Raw genomic sequence first — 19,894 nt, 5'->3', positions numbered from 1 at the left:
TGAAATACTGATCTTTAGTAAAAATGTCCTAAAAATATAAACACAAGCTGTCCAGTAGCAAGCACAGATTAAATTTTCCAATGAATTCGAAAAGGGGTTTTTGGTTTAAAATTACTCCTACCTAACAAACATTTGGTTTCAAGTGTTAAGGAAAAAATACTGCAAAATATTGCAAACTATTTTTATTGCTTTATATTTTATATTCTCAATTATTCCTTATTTGCATTGACTGTTTTGGAAGGTACCCCAAATTTGTCACTTCCCTTTAACCTTTCTCACTGTGTTTAGTATATGCAGTTGCTCAGGCAAAAACCCCATACCAATTGTACTCAAGCTGGCAGAGTAAACAATAGCACAGTTAAAGATTGAAATAGCATTTGTTAGTGTTTCACTGGACAGTGTAAGGCTGCACCCCATGACAGGGCTTCTCAGAACTGTTTATTCTATGTACACACCCCTCCAGGAGATAAATGTGAATCAAATGAGATTATATCAAGGTTCTGTAATGTGAAGAAACCTCTCTTAATAACCAAACTGTCACTTCCATGACATTTCCTTTGTTGCCTAAGGCAGTTTCAGTTTGCATTTTGTCTGAATGGCAACTGCAGAAACGCACCCTGCTTTCTTCCAAAGGTAGCTGCCTGAATTAAACAAAGAAATACAAGAAAGTGTGCCCACTGTGGCCAAGCTAAATCATGAGGTAGTGCACCTATTCCACTCCTCCTTCCACTGCACGTGTGTTTATACAGTACTTATCCTGGAAGTACTGGCACTAATAAAACTGGGGATATTCTGATTTTATCACCGTCACTGTTAGTAGCTGTTCATATTATTTGATACCTAAAACCATCAGTTATTTTGTAAAGGAAATAAGGTAATGACGACACATGCAAGCTGTAACATTTAATTACTGTTTTCATCAGTCATAAGGATAATTCATTGTGTGATTAACTTAATAGGCTCTAGTTAATATTGCTACTCAAACACCTCACATAAAGCAACTCTGCATGACAATAACATCTTGCTGGTATTGTTTAACCCCCATATCCTGGGGAAATAGTAATAAAGCCTTCAGGGTGAAGCTTCACATTAAGTAAGAATTGATTGTACATTATTACATATTATTATTTAATTGCATCAAAATCTAAATATTAGGGGGTTCACTTACAGGTAGTGCAAAGCCCAGATGACAGTGCCTTTAGAAATGTGCACTGCGAATTATCCACAGAAAGATCCTGAATGTAAATACGGCTGGGTAAATATTCCCCTCACAACCACCACAAATAAAATGGTAAAATGCAAACCTTTGGTTCAGGAAAGCTTTTGACATCTTTAACAAATGTGCCATTTTTCATTAAACATTTTATTGGTAGAATAAGTATATTTAATATTTAAGACTATTTAAAATGTGGTCAGTACTTTGAGAAAGATTATGTTGTCACAGACCAATCCCCCTGAGACTACAGAGCTAATGGTTTGTGATGGTTGTAGGAACAGCAGCTGGAAACAGTGGAGCAGAAAAATATGAATCTGTTTGCCTTACCAAAATACCTGCTGTGTTGCAATTTCCCTTTAAGATCAGAGACAAATTAAAAGAGTCAACAACGGTCCTTCTATTCTTGCAGACAATTAGAAGGTACATTTCCCTTCAGGAGCTACTGATTTCAGTATTTCAGAAAAGGAAAACAGCAACCTGTCTAGGAGGAGGACAGTTAATTGAAGACAGAAATACATACCCGAGTGTATTGCAGAGAGCTTCTACTCAAGATAACATGCCAAGATTTAATTATAGGCAAGTAGAAATTTTTATTTCGTATTCTCGAGAATTAGCAGATTTTTATAAATGACATATAGAGACTGAAATGAAAATAATGAATCCTGGGCTCTCCAAAGGATGCATTTCAAAGTTACCCAGTCCATTTATTAAATGTGATGTGGAAGGCAGATAAGGGAAATACTCCAGAGAAGGAGTTTCCCTTAGAGCACCAGCCGTGTACTGACGTGGCACTTTTGGTTTCGATAAGTCACAGTTGCTGAGCAGTGAACCCCAGCAGTGTCAGTGCCATGGGGCCACTCGTGTTGATCACTGCAGGATAGACAGACTGCAGAATGTCTGAGATGTTCAGGGGGGGCTCCATCTCTGGGAATACGGATGAAGAGTTCCCAATCCCGCAGATCTTGGGCAGAAGGATGTGCCACGTGGAATCACATGAGTAACTGTTTCATTAGAGAATTATATTTACAGGTGTTACCTGCTCTTTGTTCAGCTCCTTGAATGGGACTCCTCCATCAGCTCTTACTTCAGTGTACTCAAAATATTCAGAACATAAATACTAAACCCCAATCATTCTGGTCACTTGACTGGCCAACTTTTAGATGACCTGTCGGTGAAGAGCTAGCTGTTTGGTCTGCCAGAAAGAGAATGAGTTTTCCAATCTTATATCAATCTAATGGTGTTTATTCCCCCTTGAAGAGCTAAAAACTGGGCAGAGAGTGTGTGTAGGTGTGCTCAGCACTGCTCTCCTGGCTGGGAAGGGCAGCTGCAGTGTCTTGCTGCAAGCTGGAAGTGGCAGAGGGGGTCACTGGTGTCCAGCCCCCCATGGTTGTTGTGTGGACTTCTCAGTGCTCTCGTACAAGGACCTGTGAACAGGTCCTACATTTCCAAAAAACTTTTGGCTCTTCTGGAAGTGGGGTATTCTAACATTTGTGTTTCTGATTCTCTGCTTGCTAATGGCTTGCTGCTGAGGACTAACTTCTGTTTTGAGTAAGAAGTGGGTACAAACCCACAGCGTTTTACAGCTTTCTGCAAACAGATGTTTTATCCTTCCCTTGTAACTGCAAACCAAATAACAAATTAAGTAATCCTCTTTATCAAATCTGTTTAAATAAGGTGTTTTACTCTGTCCAAGTTAGAGGCGCCCAGGTAAAACACTACATTGCACATCATTTAGCACATGCACCGGTCTGTGTAATGGCCTCTTGGGTATCAGACGTGTTTCACAGACTAAAGTAAGGCCAAGGATGAGAAGACACCTGCATGAGTGTAATAGTTTGAATGCCAAGCTTGAAACACAAGGTTAGTGATTTCCTGCAAGAAGAGCATGAATTCTAGGTCTGTATTTCATTGCCTGTGAGATTTCTGTAAGCTCCCAGCATCCAACAGCTCTAGGAGGTCAACAGAAACGATGTCTTCACATTTCCAGAGCTGGGGGGTTTCTATTTATGCCTAGTAAATGTGTTTGAAATATTAATTGATAGCTACAAAGTTTTGCAAAGGTTTTTAACACTGTTGGATATTTGGTGTTTACCAGTGGTGCTGTTTGCTGTTTATCTTTGTCTGCAACCATTTTCTATCCCTCGCTGCTGCAGTGGCCGTTAGTTTAATCCCAAGAGCCTAGCTGGGAGACCTGCTTGTCAGAGTTGTTTCATGGTGTGAATTGTTTCATGGTGAGAGCTGCAGTTTTTGAAATGACACTGAGTGCAACTTGATCTTGTTTGTACTGGTGACTGAACAGGCCACCCCCATTTTCTGTCTGGCAGTTCTTGTTATTGTCTGTCCTACTTGCCATCAGCATCTCGAGACTGATTATTTAGTTGCAGGTGTCTTATAATACCAGTGATGTGTGTTTCCTTGTGAAAGTATTTGTCAGTGTTTCTTCACCTAGTCCAGCTTTCTCAGCTGATTGCATTTTCTTCCTGTGTCTTTTTCTGATCTATAGAATTTGCACCAAGTCTTTGCTGAGGCCCTGCCAGCCTTCACTATTTAAGACTAACCCTTACAGATTTTTAAAATACATTTTATTGCAGAAAGAAAAACCTTTTGTGGGCTTTGTAGAGATTAGTAGGTAGGGTAGTATGGAATAGGATATGATTTAACTCCCACTTAGTAGCTTTCCAGTTGTTTTCTCAAGGGTGTTTGTTCTTTGTGATAATCCCTTATATTTGCTATTGTTTCATTTCCTGCTAGTTTCCCTCTTACAGCCTTTTTCACTTTAATTTCTGTGCCTTCCAGCAGGATGATATCACACAGGTAAACTTGTTTATAAACACCACCACACCACCCCCCCCATGTGCATTTTCATGTCCATTCTGCTGCTCATTGTCAGTGGTGTTCACAGTTCGCTGCCATGGTTTGTATCCTCAGGGGTGGTTCTGGAAAGGGATGCAAATGACCCTGCTCTTCAGCTGACCTGCACCTAAACATTGGGTCTTTTCCTTCTGGAACCACAGCCCCTTCTGTCCCTGTGTCCCATCCCCAGACCGTGTGCTGGTGCTGCCCGTGCTGTGGGAGTGCTGTGTGTTGAACTGCTGCAGCACTGCCAGTGTGTGCTGGATGGAACTCCAGAACTGACGGGGTGCAGCTGCATGTTCTGTAGTGCAAACAAAGCCTGGGTTCTGTGCCTGGATGTGGAAACACTCTGGGAGAGGGGCAGGAAAGAAAATTGTTTGATTTCCAGACAGAAAAAATTACCCAAAATTACCAACTCTTCCAGGAAAGCGAGTGCAGTCCTGAGTTTGGTGGAATCAAGTCGGGTACAAAACGTGACCCAGAGTATACAGATATTTGTCTTCATTATAATAAATTTTTATACACGTTTTCAGTAATAAGGTTGAAGTTTGTCTTGCTTCCTTTTTTTCCTAAAAGATTCTTCCATGTATTTGGGATAGTGGCAGACTGATGATTGCAGAACTTAGGGCAGAAGTTTGGAGTTAATGTAATATTACAGTTTGGGAAATGGCTGTTTAAAGATCAGGTGAGTTTAGACCAAATGACGGCAAGAATGTGGGTGTTTTTTTGTAAGACAGATATAGAAATGTGTGACAGTACCTGGGATAACAGCATCCCACCTCACATGAAAGATGAAAGAGCATCAGACATTTCATGTAACAAAGAGTAAATCAGGGAGATGTCGTGTATTTTTTCTATACTGTGCCATCAGTAAAGCACAATGGCTGAGAGTCCTTGGTTGCTGTAGGATGGAATGATGTAATGATGTAATATACTCTGCAGAGGAGGTTCTCTATTAATAGTTACGTGTGAAAATGTCTCTGGAGAGCTGATTAGTAATCAGCTAATAGTTCATTTTCGCAAATGGTTGAAATTGGTCCTCCTGGTTCTCTGTTACGCTGTGTTATTACAGCTTTGACCTTTGAAACAACATACATGGAGTTTCAAAACATTCAAAACATGCAAGGTGTAACTCAACCTTTTAAACATCAAAGACCAGTATCATTTCTTCGGTAATGTAAATTTAGCAGAACTACTCAAAGTTAAATTTTAAAAAGTGAACAATGTAAAACTGTGATATTAAAATTGAAGGTAATTTACTTTCTATTTGCTGGATCTCCTAAGTTATAAGCATTTTCCCTTTTGTTTCACTGCTTCCTAAATCTTCATCACAGATTTAAACAAATTAATAATCTAATGAGCAAACCTACACAGACATCTTGTCTTGTTCCAATACTAAAAAGCAATGTGCCTTCAGCAGTTTCTTAGCTGACTTGTTTTAAAAGGCAGGAGATAAAGATCAAGTCAGCTACTGATCCAAGGAAAGTGATATGACAGCAGAAGCTTGCCTGGAGAAAAACAATTCTGTTGTGGTTTTGGATTGTCTTTTGATCCCCTTTTATCCGTGGGGACCATAAAGAGCCAGGTCAAGGGGACTGTGTCGGTGTGATCTGCAGGATGGTCCATAGCTGATCTTGAATGAGCTCAGGCCTTTCCTAGGACACTTGTTTGCAGTGTTTCTGAGATCAGAGGCATTGCAATAGCTTCCTCAGATCCCTGCTCTGCTAGAAGCTGATGAGATTGCCGTCACAAATGTTGGCAGTAATTCTCAGTGTTATTAATTTTTATTGTTCGGTTGGTTTTGAGGTGGAATAAGTGTTTTTCTTACTTTCATACCAGCATTTAAAACCTTTATACTACATTTAAGTGTTCAGTATCTGTATCACCAAACCACAAACAGCTATTAAGTATTTTTTTTTTCAAGAATAATAAAGAATAGTTATAAATGGCTCTTTTGTTGGAAGGGAAAAATAGGTGGAATATTTTTAAGTTGTTTTGTTCAAAATTGAATGAATATGTGGTAACCTATTTCTAGTTAGTCTTATTTGAGTTTGTTTTGGGGGGTAGCATTCAGGTTTTTTCCCCTGTAAGTGCAGGGCACTTTCAGATAGGGAAAAAAACCCCATGTAGTTATTTTAGTAGTTGTTTCTATTGTTCATCAGTCATGAAAATACAGCTGATTATGTGGTACTATCATAAAATTGTATACAATGTAAATTATTTCTTGACAAGCTATTTAATTTGAAATGTCTGTGTTCTGCATCTTGAGAGGGGCTGACTTGGAGGCCCAAGGCCTCTCTGTCTTTAGTCAAACTTGTGCTGTATTTTGGCAATCACCCTTCTCAACTGATCCCAAGTATTCTTATGGCTCCAGAAGTGCCTCTTTGATTTCAGTGTGGTTATTAATGAACTTGGATCTTGGTCAGGGATGGTAATACTGAAATTCTGTGGAAATTTTCATTATTAGTGATGATGTTTCTGCCATCTGAAGGAACTCGAGCTGTTCATTTTCAGTTTCTGCCCCAGAGGCCGCATTCTGCCAATGCTGACTGCATGACTCCCCACGGAACTGTCCTGCACCAGACCTTGGATTTTGATGAGTTCATCCCACCAATACCTCCTCCACCCTACTACCCCCCAGAGTACACCTGCACACCGGTGACAGAGGCACAGAGGTGATCCTTCCTCCCTTGCTTACCTCATGCTGTAGTTGGCCAGTGGTTCTGCAGACTGAGATCTTCCAAAGAGTATGAAGGCAGAAAATGACCTTCACTTACACTGAGTGCTTTTTTCCAGAGAGATTACATACGGGATTTTGTAAACCTGTCAGGCTGCATCTGGAAATATTTGTGTTAAAGCTTTGTTGTAGAAGAGAAATGATTGAACTTAGCTAAGGATAACCATATCTGAACTTAGAGCAGAGATCATCTTATAGGTGATCCTTTGACAACTGTTAACGTTACACACTTGAAGTTGAGTAGGAGAATTAATTTTTAAAGGAAATAGTAGTTTAAATATATTACTGTGGAATAGTGAAGGACATGAATGATGACAAAATGGGCTGTTAGAGATGGCTGGCATCCTATATGAAATAGAGTTTTTAAAGCTGCCTTGTGAACTAGGGCTTCATTTTGGTTGTCTAATAAATTTCTTCAGTTTATTCTCTGTATTGTATTGGCTTTGAATTCAGAGAAGGCTTTACATCACCGTGGTATAGGTAATAGTTTACCAAACAAATGCAATGCCATTTCCTTATTCTTAAGTTTGCTTGTTTGTGTTTTTGCACAGAGGTCTCCATCTGGACTTCCCTCATTCGCCGTTCGGTGCTCTGTACGAGGTGACCATCAACAGCCCAGCGATGCTGTACCCGAGTGAGCTGCCCCCTCCCTACGAGGCAGTGATGGGACAGGGGCCTGCCCGGCAGGTAAGGAAAGCCGCAGGAACCAGGCTGCAAACTTTCATGATGCAAATCAGTTCTAGACACATTTTGAGGAACAACCATTAGAAAATATTTATATTCTTTAAAAACATTTTTCAGAGCATTTTCTTTAAAAAAGTGTAACTAACAAATTTTACTTAATGTGCATTTTCCTTATGTTCTTGGGCATGATTTCATCCATTAAAAAAGTTGAATGATACTGGACTGTCAGTAACAAAACCCCAGAAGAATGGATTGGAATCACATGGTGATTTTCCTTATTTGAGAAGGATAATGATGTTTTAAAATAACATTACACTTCTCAATTCCTATAGGTGCAAAGTAACATTGATTAGTTAGCAAGCAGGCTTATTTTCTTAAAAACCCTTAAAGTTGTAAAGCATTTTTGATTCCAGCTACTGCTAAGATTGGATTTGCCTCAGTGTAATACACTGCATTTGGTGGCAGCTCAGTGCAACAGTGGAGGTTTAGTAAGGAAAAAGAAAACTGTGTGTCTTGTGACATGCAGCGCTAATAACTCGTGTTTGTTTGTGTTTGTGTGTGTAAAGCACAATGCCCATGGAACAACTGGCTTTGCCCTGCGTGTGATCTGAGCCAAGATAGTTATCATCTGCCACTTCACACTCTACGTGTAGCTAGAACATGGTCTTGAAAATTCCTAAAAAACAATCTCTGTAAATAAGCTCAGTTTAACACAGTTAACATTTCCAGTTCCAGGTCATGTGCTGGAAATACTGGGAGCATCTGGTAATGGTACAGATTCTCAAAATGATGTGCTCTGGTGTTGACAGGATGCCTTGAACCCAGTGCCAAATTTATGTTTTAGGAGTTGTAAAGTTGCAAAGATTTGAATGATAAAGAGATAGGGACTTATTCTCCCTATGAAACAGCAACGAGGAGTTCCCTACTTGTTGATTGACCTTTTGGTGTTCCAGCCTCTGATAAACGGCTGTTAAGCAGCAGAAATGCTACTGAGAGTGCAGAACACCTTTATCCTGAACTTGGAGAAAGGATGCACTATACTTCAGACTAATATTTATATTACACTTTTGCTTAATTTTGTACTGTACAGGATCAACTCAGCTAAAACTGGAATTATAATCTGTCTGCATATACAGCCAACGCTACATTTGAGCAAAGTTTTGCTTCAAGTGATTTGTGGTAATTGAATCAGCTATCACAAAGGGGAAAATACTTAAAATTGCTTCAGAAGCTGTAATTTCTTGCAGGCCCCAGCAAATGCTCTAGAAAGTGCTTATCAGTGGTTAATAGTGCACTGTGGAAATGCTTATGTTCAGGTTGCCAAACTGCACCCACATTTCAGAGGGGACAACGACTCCTTTCCCCAAAATGTAACACTGAAAAGTTTGCTAGTGATTTTTTTCACACTGAGGGAAACCACAATTGAAACTCAAACTGAAAGAAATTATATCAATTTTTACTATTATAAACAGGAAGATTATTAAAATAATTAGTACAAATGTTTGAGAAAAAAGAAGACTGAGATGCAAAGCCCCCAACAAAAATGCAATTAAATACCTCCAAGGTATGTCTAACTTTGTATTACACCCTCCACCTGTCACAATAAACATTTGTTTGGCTATAATTAAATTAATCACCATAAACTGAGTGTGAGCACTGTGAGTGTTGTTCTTTGCTGAACAACAAAATTGGAGTTTTCAAGGCCATCTCCTTTCTAAAATACTTTTATCCAAGTTCCCTCCTTTTTCTTCTGCAGTAACTTAGATAAACCTGCAAGAGGAACAAAATGGAGACCTGAATTCTTACGTAATGGAAGGGCTCTGATAGAACACGCACCAAGCACAGCACAGTACGAAGTGAAATAATGAGATTTATAAAGCCCTCAAAGGCAGACTTTGCCAAGGAAATCATGGCAGATTTAGCTGTAAAAATGCTTCTGGGAACCATTATGTAATAATGTCAGAACTGTAAAATCTTTTACTGAGCATCAAGCAGTAGGTTTTATTTGTTTTTAAATAGATTGAGGTCCTTAGAATTTTATTAAATTATATCAAATTAGACTCAGTAGTTCATTAATTTCACGAGCAACAAATGTCAGTGCTGATTTATGTGATTGCATCAGTGTAAAAACTGCTGTTGTCATCTATACTGATTAGGAATTCCCATTCCATGACTATGAAAAAGAAGTGCTTTTCACCCACAGTTTTCCATGCAGAGTATCGACTGGGATGCAGAAAAGGTGACAATAAACAGATCAGGCTTCAGTGACTGTTCTCACAAGGTTTGCTCACCTGCAGGCTCTGCAGGCTTATTAAAGCACAGGGTTTCTCGTTGTCCTGTTGAAAGCTCAGGGACTGTCTTTACCCCCTTTATCTCTGAGGATGTGCAGTCAGTAAGGTTTAATTACCCTTGGTTGTGCAGGAACCTGTCTGAGTCCACGTGCCATCCCTGAGTGAACCACAACTCTGACCTGACCTAAAGATTGTCACTGTTACCTCCTGCAATTAAAACTGCGGTTCTCCTGCCCCCCCACCAAGGTTAATCAACCAAATGCATATGAACTACCTTCAGCAGTTATGCTAAAGAATCCTGTGTCAATAAATGTTTCAGCACAAATACTCAGCAGAGACTTTTCAGTCAGCAGTTAAGTTTATGAAAGCATGTAGGTTAAGAATTCATGAAAGTGCTTATTAGGACCCCGAGATTTTTAAAAAAGAACAAACACCCTGAAAACATTAAACTGTTTCTTCCAAAATGTAGTTAGTCTGAATTTCTCCAACAACAAAGAGAATTTGAGAACACTTCTTACTTTCCCTTGATTCCTAGGAATCATCTGCAACCTAAAGTGACACCAGATTTTACTTTTTACCTGAGTTGAAGTATTTCTGGCTCTGTTCTTTGTTTAGAGTTGTATTTACTGACCCTTAAACTTAAAATCACTTTCAAAAACTCAACTTGCATCACAAAAATTTTCCTAATCACTTGCTCATAGTAGGCTCTAGATAGATAGATTGGAAAATATAAAATACTGAACACAGTAAGTTATGTGTATGTATGTGTGCATTAATCTACACTGGCACGTGGAAGGGAAGCTCTTTCCTTAAGAGCTTCAGACTAAGAGTGTCACAGCCAGTTTTTAGAAGGCCAGATACAAATCAAGTGCTTGACACAAAGGTGTACACACAAGTGACTGATGCTTTTTTCTAGACTGTCACCAACCATTTAGCTTTACTAGTTAATGGTGACCCTACAGACAGGAGATACGGTGCTTTCTGCTAAAGATGGTAAATCTCATTCCTTTTGACCTTTTTTATTGTGACCACCTATTTATTAGAATAACTTTTCAATAATCACATTCCCAAAGAATTGTCAAAAATCTCTTGAGATTGGTGACAAGATCCAATCCAAAGTCTATTCAAATCAATAGAAATAAAATTTCCTAAATTTCAGGTGTTTATGGGTGCAATATTTCCAGGAGAACTGATTCTGTATTTGGTTCCCATGATTCTCAAAAGGGAATTACCCACTTATGTGCATCCCTTCAGACAAAAGGGGGGTTCTCCTATTCTCAGCATGCTGCCATCGCTGCAGAGCTCTCTGCACCAGCCCCTTGGGTGGCAGTGATGTAATGGGGCTTAAAACACACTAGGATTTAACACCTCCACAACCAGCCAAAGCAAAATACTGCTCTTGTGCTTGGGTTTGTGGTTTCTCTTTTCCTCTCTTCTATTTTAGGGTGATAGGATGTGAAAAAAACCCAAACATAATATGGAAAAAAGCAGACTGTAGAAACAGAGATTGCTTGTAATAAACCCATTAGTTTTAAGCATTGCAGACATCAGGTTTTATAGTGTGGGCCTGCAGCTGCCTGTGAACTCAAGATAAATTTACCTTGTAGATTCAGGAAAAATGAAAATTGTGTAAGTACATTCCTTTGGCCTGCATTTGGTTCCTGACCCAAAGATGTTGTAAAATACTTTACCTTTAAATCATTTTCAATCTGAATAGCAGCTGATCTGAAGGCTCTTGAGTGTTGTCAGGTGTGTTGTGCAGATCAGCAGAGCTGCACTGTGTTTGGTACAGTCCAGGTTAATGTGCTGTTTCACTAACAATGTTCATTTAGGTCTCTGGTCCCGCCCAGCGAGTGTCTGGAGCAGCCCTGGGGGAGAGGAACGTGACCCCGGACTTCAGCACACAAGGTGATCTGGCACTGCCTTTGTCTGCTTAAAGGTGGAGCAGGAGTTCTGAGTGGACTTTCCTTCTCCTCTGCCCTTCCCAGTGGAGAAAGAAGGATTTACTGTCAGGTTATTCATGGCAAGGAGAACCTTTTCACAGTCAAGAGACTGATGGGCTGGAAATGCAGAGCAGAGTTTCACTAAACAAAGCGTGGTCCCAAAGCCCCTCGAGGCAGATACAGCGACTGTCCTTTCTCTTTGAAGAGTCCTGCCCTTACCTGCAGCTTGTTTCTCGCTGTCAGTGTCCACAGGTCCTTCCTGAGAGTCCCCACAGGCCTTCTCCATGTCGTAGTTTCCTGCATGGCTCCCAGAAGCCTCAACAGGAAGCTTGCTGCCTGCAGCACACATGCTGGGAGCGCAGGTGGATGAGCAGTAGCGGTACAGAGCCTGTTTGTTTAAAGTTTAAAAGTCAGTACCCTTGCCATGTGTGTTGCTGCAGAGAGGGCTTTTTAAACATTGCAGCCTCAGTTTATATGAAACAGCTACTGTAGTTCGATTTCCATTTCTACCTGTTGCACTGAGCAGCAGAGTGGCTGTGTTGCCAGGACACCACGGGCAGGGAGGTGGTGGCAGAGACAGCAGTGGTGCTCTCCTGCCCATCCTCCAGCATGGGGCTGACAGGCCTGGCAGCTCAGTGCAGAGCACCTGTTCCTACATGCACAGGGTATTGTTTTGTGGAGTAGGATTTCAGTTTCCAGGTTCACCCCACCAGTGATCACCTTTAACTGCTGCTAATTTTTAATTTTTTTTAAATGGTGTTTGCAAGTAGGTGTTCCAACTGAGGGAGACTGAGGGTGTTCTGTGAGAGCTGCTGTGAACAAGGGCTTTGTCTAGAGCTCGTCCCTGAATTTTAAGTCCATTTGGACTTCACCTCCACAAATGACAGTCTAGGTTTTAAGCCCATTCTAGAGGTTTGTTTGGGGAGCAGCGGAGCAGCTCTCAGGCCGGGGTTTTGAGATTACATGTTGTGCTGGGTGCACATGAAAGGGGACTAAGCAGGTCCTCGGGCACGTTTTGTTCATGTCAAATCAGTCAGGTACTACAGTTCCATGTCTTCTGAGCAGTGACTGCTTCTCATCTGCTTCAGACCCTTCTTCCTGCTCTCTATATTACCAGAAAAATCATGTCAATGGAAGAGCAAAATAGTTAGAAGCTGAAAATACAGTTTAAGGCCCTTAAGTCAAGATAGCAAATAGTACAACCAGCCACACTCCTGGTTATTAATTAAATTGAGTCATAGCAGAGAGTGTTTGGATAGTGCAGATCTGTGCCCTGAAAACAGGCACAGACTAAGGGATGCTTTCATTTATCCACACAGACTTCATAAATATTTCAGAGCTCTAGTTAAGGGAATATGTTGCAAAGAATTATCTGTGTAAAAAATGTTTGTGGACACATCACAAATATAAATGGTCCAATAAACCACTGTAGCTTTGCACTTAACACAGAATAAATGGTGCATATTATGCATTTTTGACACAATGTAGATGTATAGATCTATTTTCACTATTGATTATTATGCCCTTTTTGACAATGTAAGTGCTAGAAATTTATTTCCTGGAACCCCCAAAAAAGAAAATAGTTGTGATTCATTTTGTGTAAGAAAAAAATGTTCCTCGCAAAACCTAACCTCAGGACTTTTTGATTTTTCTTGTGATAGTAATTTTCCTGTACTGTAGAAAGCTTTCTGCTTTCTAGACCTCAAAACACAGGAGCACCTAACAAAAGTTCTGTAATTCAGTGAAAGATCCTATTCTTCTATTCCTGAAGGAAACAGTTAAAATACATTTGTTTCATCAGTATGGTTAGTAACAGCTGTCACCCAAAAAGAACAGATCAGAGCCTGCTGAGCTGAATAGAGTTAGGTGATTTTTGTTTTGTAGATACTTTTACATACAGGACTTTCAGGAATTCCAGTCTGATATGGGAAACATATTGTCTGTGCTATTGGAACTTGGAGACTGGGTTCTCTAGTTTTATTTTCTTTTTTTTTTTTCCACAACTTTGGGGATAATGCAGAACCAAATATATATTTTCATTGGGTATTTGTAGATATGACAGAGAAAGCAACAGCAAGCTCAGTTTTTAATACAAAGGATGATGTGACCTTGTGCAGAATATTTAGCTTGTACCCGAATTGTGTGTCACATACATTGTGTGCCAGAGATGTTCTGTGATGGTGAATTCTTCTTTCTAAAGACCTTTGTGCTTCAAGGAAGTGTTGATTGATTGAATGGAGTGTTAGTGCGGAGCTAACAGTGACGGGAGCAATAGGTTTCAAAGGGATCACAGCCACGTTTTCTCAGCATTTGGATAAAGTTGTACTGTCCCTGCCACAGGCAATCTCTCTGTTTACCAGAGACACCAGTAGGACAGCTGTTCCTGTCCAAATGTAGCTGCAGATAATACTTCCATACCAGGTGCTCAAACATGTTGATACCCAAGGACAGCACACAGTTGTCTTTGCTGAAGGACACGAGAAAGAAGGAAATTACTTCAGCAGTTTTTGCTTTGGCATTCTGTCATCTGAGTTTTTGAATAATTATTGATGTACCTGCTGATTCCTGAATTTAAATCAATACACTGAAAATGGAGCAGAGTGGGAGGAGGGCAAGAAGTTTTTATGTGTGTCTGAACCTTGTCTTGCAGTTTCTGGTGAGAGCACCTCTCTGATGGTTTCTGAGGCTGTTGATGTCCCCGACCGCAGCTACTCCTCTGAAGATCTTTGTTCGCTGGAAGTTCAAGGATCTCTCCACTCTGCTGATCTCTCTCCCTACTCCATAACCCCCAAAGGGGGTGCAGACCAGAGCTGCAGCCCCCTGGATTGCCACACTCACTGCAGGTTTCACAGAACTCGCTCAGAGGGTTTTCCTGAGGAGGAGGACGGTTCCCACAGCCCAGCCTCCACAGACAGGTCTCAAGGACAGGAAAAGAACTGTGACCGTGGCAGGTCCTTGGACCGTTCCTCAGGGAATTACAGCCCCTCAGAAAGACAACTGCAGAGTTCTGCTCAAGAGAGCAATGCCACGGCACCCTTGAAGCAAAAGAAAACCTGCTGTGTGGACTTTAGCCAGCCTGTCTGTTTGCAGACCTCTCCCTGTTTTGGGCCTGCAAACACTTCATCGTGCACAAGTGGCCGTGAGACTGCTGTTCAGCAGCAGCACATCAGAAAACACCCCATTTCAAACATAGTCCGATCAAACAGTGCCCCCGTGTCGTGGTCGTCTGTGGCAGAAGGTAGGTGCAGTACCTCAAGGCCCAAACACGGGACGAGTGAGGGGTAGGTGATTTATGCAGCAAATGTGCTGCTGGCAGTTGCGTGCAGTGTTCCAGTGAGGACTGACTGACATGTGAAGGCTTTAGTTCCATGCATATTTTCTAAATTTGAAATTTTTAAGAATGGAAATGCGAAAATTGACAGCGTGAAATCAGTTTTGGCTTTTCTGAATTTCACCATTCTTTCTGTAATGCTCAGAAACCCTGTGTTGGGCAGCTGTTCCCACCTCTCTGTTACTGTTCTATTGAGAGGCTGAACTAAGAAGTGGAATGGCAGCAGGTTGTGTTTCCCAAAGTTGGCTCTGGCACTGAGACTGTTGGTGCCTGTCAGAGGCACTCAGTGTGACCAGTGGCAGGTTGGAGCACACAGTGAAAAGTTATAAAGGGCAAAGAAATGAAAATGAGGCACATGACAAGATGATAAATGCAAAGGAAAGCTTTTGGCTGTTGGGGATAACTATCTTGTGCTACAAATCTCCTTCTAGAAAAGTAGGGAAGACAAGAGGAGATGCTGGCTGGACGGTGTACCTTCATAAAAAAATCTGCTTGTTAGTGAAAAATAAAGGATTGATTTAGTAGAGAATAACAGCAGGAATGTAGAACTGTCTAAACCATGTGAGGGCAGGTTTTACAAAAGGATGCAGCCTGTTCAGAGAGGGTCAGAAGGGTAACCTGGAGAAGTGGCTTGAAAGTAAAGATTTTAAAGCTTTGTAAGATGTCAGAGATTGTGCTGTTACAAGAGCTGTTCCCTGGGCTTTCTAAAGGATCTACAGGAAGAATCATGTAACTAACTCAGCAAAAGTAGCCAAAATGTTGAAAGAACTGTTTTCATTTAGGATGACATGTTGGTTCTGTTACACTCCCTCCTTGCATCATCACTCTGTAAGAAAAAATCATTAATTTATCTCCTGACTCACCTCCACGTACAATCCAGTTTGAAGAATTCAGAAGCACAACCTTGATAGTTACTGTGTAGGCTTTTGGTAAATGGGGTTTGCATGTTGCTGTGATTGCACTCCCATAGTTTGGAACGTAAATTATGGGGCACACGTGCAACACATAATGACACAACAGCAGTGAGATCTAAGAAATAAATTATCTGGAAATTGTAGAGCTGGCATAAAACTCTGAGCTTTTAGGACAGTAAAACATAATTCATGTGCTTTGAGCACATCTTGATGGGATGGGGTCTTTGTGGTATGTATAGTCAAGTAATTCTCCCATTAATACTTTAATGTGAGCTTGATTATTTTTTAAAATACATGTCACTTCTAGTGGAGAAATTATAAATGAAAGTTTAATTTAAGAGGTGCCTTTATAGTCCCTGTATAATCCCTGGACAATGCAAGTATGGTGGGTTCACATACAATCTCTGTCAGACATAGTTCCCTCTTAAAAAAATTATTTAAAAGTTAATCGTTTGCACATTTTTTTCTGTCCTTTCCCTGTAAAGTTTATCATAGCAAAGCAGGACAAAAATCAACCTCTAGCACAGCTGCTTGTTACAATAATACGTAATTTAGAATCAGCTGTGACAGACTGTGTGGCTGCATCAGTTGAGTGCCTCAGTGATTATTGTAGTGTTTGTGTGCCAGGGAATTCAGGGTCATGTCTAGTGGTGTAGTTTGGACTCCTGCAAGGACATTAAGCAGTACAGTAATGGATGGGAAGGCAGAACCTCTGAAGTGTCTCTCTTAATAAGCATGCCATGATTCATGTGCTGCAGTACTTCAGCATAATAGAGCAAATTAAGACAGAATAGAAGCTGTCTCTCTTCATTTCTTACAGATTTTCTATGTTTGCAGCATCTTAACATCTGTTTCCTTCATTTAATTATTCACTCTACCAGAGAGGATTATACAGCTTTTCATTATAAACTGTCCCTGGAGATATGGAAGGAAACCTCTTCTGATCCCCCTAGAAGTTCCGTAGTTTTCAGTCTTGGAAGCAGATGTTAAGAGCCACAGCATAAAAGTGAGAACTTATTCCATCTTGACTGTCAGAAAGGAAAAGAACTGCAGTGATAGTTCTGTACAGTGTGATCTCAGAGTTGCTGATCCTTGCACTGGCATCCCAGAGACTGTGGTTGGAGGTTGTGTCCAGAACTGTTTGTAGATGCTCCAGAACCCCTTGGGATTGACCAGCTCATCAGATACCACACAGTGGTCACTGCCCATTCATTTATTCAGGGGTGCCAAGAATGAGAATATGGAAAAGGAGGTAGAACACTGAATAAAAGGCTGGGTTTGTAGAAATAATAGGGATCCATCTTTCTTGTTTTTCCCATTTTCCAGTATAAACTCTGTCTGCCAAGGAAGTATAGAGAAGTCTGAGGATTGCCCCTAGTAGGGAACCTTCCAGAGCTTCAGTGCTTAGGCCTGAAATATTTCGGAATACAGAGGAAGCCATCAAGCAGGAGCTTTATCTTCCTATTTGCATCTGTTTAACAGCTCATAGGACATTTCTGGGCGTAGTAGCTTCTCTTTATGAATGGAAATATTGAAAACAGCATTTCTTCTGAGTAGTTTCATTCTGTAAAGGAGATAGTAAAAGCTTCCAGTGTATTTTAACTTGTTTTGGGCAGAAGACAGCCTGGGTTGACTTTGCTTTTTCTGTCTCTCTCTTTGGTAAAGGTGATACTTGTGCCTGGACTCCTGTATGCAGCCAGTGCCAAGATACAGGATTATCTCCAGCTACAGTAGAAACAGGTGAGGATCAGTTTTCTAAAGCAGGATATGGCTTTCCTTCTTTTCTTTTAAAAATAATTGAAAGCTTGTGATAGAGAAATGAGCTTTAGAAAATGTGGCAGAAAGGCCCCTTAGCTAACAGCATACCCATGTGGTGTACAGTGCTGATGGAACCAGCCTTGAATGAAAATAAATGCTGCTCTGCTTTAGATGAGCATTTTTGCTTTCCCTGGGTTTTTTGCTGATGTCTCTTCTATTATTCACTGCATCTAATTTTCGAGGCCTAGAAACAAGCAGAACTTTAGACTTAAGTTTGGGGAAAGGGGGAGCTAGGCCTAAAACTTTCCAAGTTACATATGTGATACAGAGTAGGTCATGTTTATCCTTATTAATATCCACTCTAGCCTCTGAAGGTAGAGGGAACAAAAACGTCTGTGATTTATGAAGCCCTTTAACCACCCACCAGCTCATTCTCAAGGCAGTCCTCCTTGGTCACAGGAAAGTCTTACTCTTGACTCCTGGTTAAAATTGCCCATTTTGCAGTGTTTCCTTGATTGCATGTTTTTGCTTCTTTTCAAACAAATGGACATTTTATGACAAAATAAAAGCTTTGTGACAATATTTGTTTTGCCTTTTTTCTTTTCTTTTTTTTTCTTTTTCTTTTTTTAAACTATTACTTTAAAGATATTCTTCCCCCCCTTTTTTAGTTGCTGTTTCTGGTTCTCATGTGGCTGCCTCTGCTTGTCAGCATTCTTTGAGCAGTTTCCTACCAACTGGAAAACAGAGGGACACCCGGAAAACTGACCTGCACCTAAAGCCAAGGGCTTTTCACTCGGTCACAAAAGAGCGGCCACGCTCCTTAGTGGACCTAAAGGCCTATAAGGACACAAAAATTTTAGTAGCAAAATTTTTGGAACATTCAAACTGTAATCTCCCTCCAGAAGTACGTCACGTAGTGAACAGCATCCGCTCAGTAATTAAATCTGATGAGAGACACATGGAAGAAGCCATCTTCAGTGCCAATGTTATAGACCAGGTAGGCCACCTATGATGTGTTCAGCTTTGATAGACAAGCCTTATTTAAATGTTTCTGCTGTTTTAACCACTTCAGACAATTGCTACAGAAGTTCTTTTCTAGTAAGATGGTATATTTTCATAGTAAGGAATAGTTTCTATTTGCTGGGCAGCAGTGCATTTTACAGTGAAGCATTAAAAATGCATTTCAAATCACTCAGCTTGGTCCGGTAAGAACCCAGGAAATCTGCAGGGAACTGATTTACACATTGATAATCATCCTCTCCTATCTCTAACATCTTTCTGGACCTGTGACTGTTCCATACATCAGTTTGGAATGTGTATATATGGAGAGATACAGAACTGACTTGGGTCTGTTGGTTTTGTGCAGCATAAGCTACTGGCTGAAAAGAATGAGTCGATATCCAAGCAGGGCCACATCCACCTGAACAAACAGTGCAGGCCAGAAGAATTATAATGGCCCTTGCTGGTTTTAAGAATCGAGAAATTGTGCTTTTCCAAATGAAAGAATAATGCTGAGTGACAACAAAACAGACATAAGGTGTGGGAGGAATCCTGTAAAACAAGGGAATTAGGACTGGAAGCACCTCGTGCATGTTTAATAATACATCCTTTTCTGCAGGAAGAAAGGTGGTGAATCACCTCTTGTGAGTATTGTTACCAGAACGACAGAGACAGAAATGGAATTGTTACCTTGTCCAGTTGGAAAAGCAGAATTCTTTTAGCACTGAGTAAGCACATTCAGGATGCCTGTAGGCTTTCCACAGAGCTGGACAGATGACTGAGGATACCCCAGGGGGCTGTTCCTCTCCGTTCTGAGGCACTGCCATTTCTAGGATATTACTCTGATCCCTAAATGAGGCAAATTGTCTCAGTGTTAAAATAGGATGTGGTAACACTTGAGAAGCACATGAGGAGGTTTGATGTGCAGCAGGAACCATGCAGCCCTTCATAAAGCTTGCTGCGAGACTGCTTTGCTGCCTGGGAAGGAGAAGACAGAAGCAGCACTTTGTGGCCACACAGACACAACTGCTGTCCTGTCAGGGTGTGCTTAGTACTGGCAGCGTGACATTGTAATCACTTTATTGCTTTACAAAATGTAGAGCCCATTAAATCCCCAAGGATAGAAAGCTGAAAACAAATTTCTTTATGTGAAAAAACCCACAGTTGC

At 40.7% G+C, this 19,894-nt stretch overlaps 1 protein-coding gene across 3 annotated transcripts in view; it reads left to right on the top strand.

Moving 5' to 3' along the window:
- The window catches only part of FAM189A1 (family with sequence similarity 189 member A1), a 90,193-nt gene that overhangs the window by 67,340 nt on the left and 2,959 nt on the right, over nucleotides 1-19,894 (top strand). For 2 of the 3 annotated variants that reach the window (XM_027898356.1, XM_027898357.1), the window contains exons 6-11: nucleotides 6,584-6,744; nucleotides 7,358-7,493; nucleotides 11,614-11,689; nucleotides 14,375-14,962; nucleotides 17,635-17,709; nucleotides 18,396-18,724. In XM_027898356.1, the coding sequence (XP_027754157.1) occupies nucleotides 6,584-6,744; nucleotides 7,358-7,493; nucleotides 11,614-11,689; nucleotides 14,375-14,962; nucleotides 17,635-17,709; nucleotides 18,396-18,724 (1,365 nt within the window). Of the gene's footprint in view, nucleotides 1-4,012; nucleotides 4,031-6,583; nucleotides 6,745-7,357; nucleotides 7,494-11,613; nucleotides 11,690-14,374; nucleotides 14,963-17,634; nucleotides 17,710-18,395; nucleotides 18,725-19,894 lie in introns of all 3 variants that reach the window. The other variant, XM_027898358.1, reaches the window with a different exon arrangement.

The sequence above is a fragment of the Empidonax traillii genome, unplaced genomic scaffold, assembly GCF_003031625.1.
Source record: "Empidonax traillii isolate 1590-97213 ecotype Southwest subspecies unplaced genomic scaffold, ASM303162v1 scaffold593:size397357, whole genome shotgun sequence".
In the NCBI taxonomy this organism is placed as follows: Eukaryota; Metazoa; Chordata; class Aves; order Passeriformes; family Tyrannidae; genus Empidonax; species Empidonax traillii.
The sequence above is the reverse complement of the archived record's forward strand: the minus strand, read 5'-3'. Positions and strand labels throughout refer to the sequence as shown.